The sequence below is a fragment of the Mercurialis annua genome, linkage group LG7 (assembly GCF_937616625.2).
Source record: "Mercurialis annua linkage group LG7, ddMerAnnu1.2, whole genome shotgun sequence".
Classification (NCBI taxonomy): Eukaryota; Viridiplantae; Streptophyta; class Magnoliopsida; order Malpighiales; family Euphorbiaceae; genus Mercurialis; species Mercurialis annua.
The window spans coordinates 13,804,880-13,810,499 of record NC_065576.1 but is presented as its reverse complement, the minus strand read 5'-3'; the positions used below and the strand labels follow the sequence as shown (position 1 = coordinate 13,810,499).

At 30.4% G+C, this 5,620-nt stretch overlaps 1 protein-coding gene across 1 annotated transcript; it reads right to left on the bottom strand.

Annotated features, from left to right (window-relative positions):
• Positions 1-320: 320 nt before the first annotated feature.
• LOC126654926 (probable serine/threonine-protein kinase WNK6) lies at positions 321-4,773 on the bottom strand. Its single transcript, XM_050348928.2, has 7 exons — positions 4,624-4,773; positions 4,128-4,246; positions 3,503-3,540; positions 2,765-2,992; positions 2,079-2,457; positions 1,251-1,665; positions 321-1,175 (listed from the first exon to the last, which is right to left on the bottom strand). Exons 2-7 carry the CDS (start codon positions 4,212-4,214, stop codon positions 433-435), a joined length of 1,890 nt encoding a protein of 629 aa, XP_050204885.1. The 5' UTR covers positions 4,215-4,246; positions 4,624-4,773; the 3' UTR covers positions 321-432.
• Positions 4,774-5,620: the final 847 nt, after the last annotated feature.

The following is a 5,620-nucleotide window of genomic DNA, read 5'->3' as shown; positions in this document are numbered from 1 at the left end:
AAGACTATAATTATTTACATATTTGAAAGTGAGTGGATATTAAGTAGAATTTTCAAAAAAAGAGTATTAGAATGTGAATTATATAGTATATGTGGGGGACTTCATAGTAGTAATTTATAAAAGAATATGTTTTAAACATATATACTAAAATGAAAACATAAGATATAAATTACATTATCATCATTTTTTATTATATTAATCCAATATTATTATGCTAATATGTATTACATCATTTGATGTTTAGATTATTTAGCATTTTCAAAATTTCTATAGCTAGTATTAAAAAATGAGATTCTTTCAATATGATATCAAATGATAAATTTCAAAGAAATAGGTAGTTCAAAATTATATAATCACATTTATCTTTGTTTACACACGTCTAGTTATGATTATACAAATTAGTGAAAACTAATAAACTAATTCTACACTATTTTAGGACAACCTTTTTGTTGTCTCCAAAATATCATCAAGTCTTTTTCTAGCTATATCTTTAATATCTTTTTGATATTCAACTTCTATCTTTTCCAATTCTTCTCGAAGCCTTTCATTATTAGAAAAAGATGAAGAAATCTCCGTATTTGTGTCTACTACTTTGTTGTTTGTCTCCATGGTAGCCAAAAGGTCCGGTTGAGAACCTTTGAGTCCTTGCCCGTCAAACTCGAAAAATCCTAACTCCGTAGTGATACATGAATTGAAAGATAATCGTTTATCATTCCATTCACTAGATGCTGCCGAAACATATGATTTCTCCGAAATTAAATCTTCGGCCATTGTCGTACTATGGTTGCCAAACTCGTCAACATGAGATAGCATCTCGTTAAGTTTTGAAATTCCGCGATGATGGTCCTCTACTTGTGTTCTTGAAACTGAACCCGAATCAAGGTTGCTCGAGTAACTTGTTGCTTTTTGAACAATATGGTCTCCATTTTCTGATGGCGACTTGTAGTTCTTCTGGTTGTCGCGACTTTTGTGTGATTTATTTCGAAGTAGATGCTCAACTTGAACACAAGGCGTCCAATTTGGTATCAAATTTAATAGCAACAAATCAATAAGTTCTGCTATGAAGTTAATGTTTTGATCTTCAAGCTCTAATTGTTCTACCATTTCGCTTGAAACTAATAAAGCAGTGTCCCCATCAAGATAGAATAGGAAATGAATGTTCCTTACCCGAGAACCTATGCATAATAAGAAAATTAAATGGAGACATGGAGCAAAGATTGAGTAGTTTCAAGAGAAAAATAGAGACTAACCATTTTGATCAGCAATGCGGAGTATCAATGAAACCGAGTTTTCGTCGTTAGCTTCGCCTCTAAGAAAGAATATATTGCCTTTGCGTGCTCGTCGAACCTCCACACACGAAGAATTTTGAAAAGATGCGATAATGGGAATGCCGGGATCATTGTCCATGTCCATGGAAGGAGCTTTATTTCTTGCATTTGCAGGCCCTTCTGACACTAAACATCGATCTCCGAATGCTGATGTTTTCGGCATTACGATATCAGGAAGTGGCAAAGGACGGTTTTTTGCTAATCCATTGGCTTCCAAAAAAGGATCCATTAGAAGCTCTTTCGCAGATGATCTTTGAGATGCTTTGATTATGCATTTCTCTATGAATTTTTTCATTTCTTGATCCTTTACTTTAGACAATGCAGCTGGCTTGATTCCCTACAAACACACACATTGTTAGCTAAAAGAAACATAACATTTTTCCATAAAATTAGGCAAAACCTATTCTAAGATTCATATACTTTTCATTTTTTCTTTATTTCGTCACTAGGCATTTTCGTTTTTTGTTTGATCCTTTGTCTTTCTAAAACAGTATTAAGAAGTCCTTCCGTCAACAAAAGTGCGGAATGTGGTGCTCTTTCCGTTAGTGCAGGACGGAGTAATATTGTTTTTGAAAGTACATGGACCAAGTGAAAAACCAGAAAGAGTTCATAGAACTGCTTTCGAAAGTATAAAGACCAAGTAAAATATCATAAAAGCTTTGCGACGAAGTAAAGAAAAAATGAAAAGTATATGGACTGTAAAATAGGTTAAGCCATAAAACTAATTGCGAGTATTTTGACATGACTTACAGATGAAACCTTTTTATAAATTTGAGCAGAATTTCGACATTCGCTATACGGATATTCATAAGTAACCATCTCAAGCATGCACATTCCGAATGAATAAACATCGGCCAACTCAGTGTAGTCCTCATCATACAACTCAGGGGCCATAAACTCTGGAGTTCCGATTACGCTTTTGGCATTGGCTTGCTCCATTACAGTGGCTAAACCAAGATCTCCAATTTTAACTTCTCCTTGGTTACCATTAATAAAGATGTTATCACATTTGAGATCCCTATGGATTATGGGGGGCTTGTGATTATGAAGATAGTTCAAACCCATTAAAATTTGTCTTGCCCAACCTTTCACTGCTCTCATGTCAACATTTCTATGTTTCTTGCAATACCTACATTTAGATTAGATTAAAATTGATGGAAATGAAAAAGAGATGAAGAAACGGTAGCAAAATCCATCCCGAAACTTCTGTACTTTACCACTTTTGTTCAGGAAACCCTACCATAAAATTGTTTTCTTCCAGTTCCTCTACTTATCTGATTTTTTTCATTTTCATGCACTTTATTGGGATCATGAAAAAACATTTTTGTGAGTATTGGCTAGAAGAAAATAATTTTACGATAGGTCTTTCTGAACAAAAATGGTAAAGTACGTGAGCCTCGAGATGGACTTAGTCGTAAAAGATTGAGTAAACTTACTGTCTCAAGTTACCGGAGGTGAACAACTCAGTGATGATATTAACAGTTTTATTTTTGTCATCAATCCAAGAATTGTAAAACCTCACAATATTGCCATGATTTAAGGACTTCAAAAGATGCACTTCAGAGTAAAGCCTTTCCAAGTCATCGGGTGATTGTAAAACCTCATCAATACGAACTTGGTTCCATGCTACTTCAAGTCCATTCACTTCATCAAATGCCTTATATCTATTGTACAAGGCTAGTTAAGGCAAATGCAAATAATGTTGCTCGAGTAAAAAAAATATTACGGGTTACTAAATCTAGTCTAATTTCGAAAAAGATACTCGATATTGATTTTCTTTTTACGGTTATTGGACTTTAATTTGATCATTAGTGGTTGGTACTTTAATGAAACAAAACACTAAAGTGAAATTGGAATATGGATCTTTGACAAAAAAAAAAGAAATTGGAATATGGATGTAACATGACAAGTGTAACGTGAACATTTAATTATTAAGAGATGATGTGGCCCGTATTCACGTTCCACATTAGCTTTGTCGGTTAGATTTTATTAAAATACTAACCGATGATCGGCATATTAAAATACAATATTCTTATAAAATTAGATCAATCTCGAATACTTTTTCTCAAAATTTCAGCAACTTCCAGTGTTGCTCCATATCTATCAAATGACCACATATCTATGATATAATTACTTAAAATAAGTTATTGTACTAAATGAAATTCAAAGGATACACTCTCTTGAAGGCGCCTTTTCCAAGCACCTCTTTGTACTGTTAGAAGCAATAAAAAAGATCATAATTATTAAAAAAAAACAAAGCTTGCCATAGATTTACTTAAAATAAGAGAAGATTTGAGACAAACATACTATTTAACCTTTTTATGTTCAAATTGTTTTCATTTGGTTTTAATAAGAAAACAAACTATAAATACATGATATATCTCGAATTAAGAACTTTATATCGTCCTCTTAAGATTAATTCTAATATATATTACACAACGTTGAAACGAAAAACAATGAAACGGGAAAATACCAAAATATAAAATTCGAGAGCAGAAACAAAATGCCGAAATATAAAATTCAAAAAATTTATGTGCAACATAGATTCTAGTAATAGAGTCATGTAACTTTAGAGTTTCGAATTTAATCTTGTTTCTCCCTCACTATTACCAAAACAAAATCTCAACTATAAAACGATTTTAGTACCAACATAAAGTTACCCCATTAAATGGTTAGCTATTGATATTTTCTAATTAAATTAACGCTAGCAAATAGCAATGGCATATGAAATTATAATTGTATTATTACAAATAACATGAAAAATATTTAAAAAGAAAAAGTAGAGATGAAGATTGTTACTCGTATATATCGGCCAGTTGGATCCACCTCAAGAATATCCGGATCAGGAGGTTCAAAATGTGCTCCATTATCCTCACAGCTTTCCATTTCAATCAATTTGATTTAATGCTTTTTACTTTCTACAAATTTAATAATTGAAATAATTTGATTTAATGCTTTGATTGAAACTCTCAAATCTCATTCATTCAAATTCTTTCAAGAATAATAACATATTAATCATATATGCATAATTGAAGATAAGCAACAATCAAATCCCCAGAAATTTTAATGATTTGAAATTTAAAAACATTAATTAACAACTTTATTAACCCAACTTATAAAAATTAATCAACAAAACTGAAAAAGAAAAGAACAAGAACAAGATCTCAATAATGCAACTAATAATTCTTTAACCATTTTTTTTTATAGGAAAAAGATAAAAATAAATCAAACATGTATACAACAATTAAATGCAACAACATATAAATCTAATATAATACAAAAATCAAGTTTTTACCTGAAATGAAATCGGAAAACATAATATAATAATATATATATAAGATTATATTAATGGAGCTTGGATTCTCCTCTTTGTTCAATGTGAATTGAATAACCAAATAAATGGAAAATGGAGAGAAGAGAGAAGGGAAAGAAAATAAAACAAGTGTCGTTTTGAAAAAATAACAACCAAAATTATAATCTTGATTAAAAGCAATCTCACTCCATCTCTAAAAATAAGGAAAGCATGCAAAGGTGATAGAGAAACGCACATTTTAAACATGGCTATACACACCCAATTTAAATATTGATTAATGAGTAATTTTGGATGCTATCCTTGCAAGAAAGTTTGTCAAATAACCAATGAGACTCTAATAATAATTTTATTATTTGTAACACACTTACGAAGTGTAAATAAAGTTTGAAGTGTGAAAGCGTAAAAAAAATAAAGGGCAAATGACCAAAAAAGACCAAATATTTCATGAAAGTTTTATAAAAATCCAAATTTTTTAATTTTATCCACTATGTTCTAAAACAGATGATTTCGTTTCAATTTTGTCCAATTATGTAATTTTACTCATATGGCGCTGATGTGGCAAATGCAACACATCAGCTCCACATAAGTAAAATTGTGTATTTGGATAAAATTGAAATTGAATCATGTGTTTTAGGACAAATTAGATAAAATTGAAAGGTTAGAACTTTTGTGAAACTTTCATTAAAAGTTTGGTTTTTTTAGTCATTTGGCCAAAAATAAACATATATATATATATATATATATATGTATATGAGATTTTATAATAGTTTTATAATTTCTAATATAAACACATATGAGATTCTAACAAATTTTTTATTATGACTTAATCGGCAATTTATCTCTCATTTTGTAATTGATTGTCAATTAACACATATTTTAATTTTATTTTTATGATCAATCTTACACTTAAACTTGTTATTTTTATCAATTTACCCCGTTTTACCACCTAACTCGGCACATGTTATTCACTCTCATACTT

Bases quoted from the DNA above. Each gene is read 5' to 3' on its own strand.
- LOC126654926 (XM_050348928.2), bottom strand. From the start codon at position 4,214: ATGGAAAGCTGTGAGGATAATGGAGCACATTTTGAACCTCCTGATCCG. The intron at 2,993-3,502 runs GTATCCTTTGAA...CTTGTACAATAG, and splicing joins AAAGGCGCCTTCAAGAGAGT to ATATAAGGCATTTGATGAAG. The intron at 1,666-2,078 runs GTAAGTCATGTC...GTGTGTTTGTAG, and splicing joins TTTATAAAAAGGTTTCATCT to GGAATCAAGCCAGCTGCATT.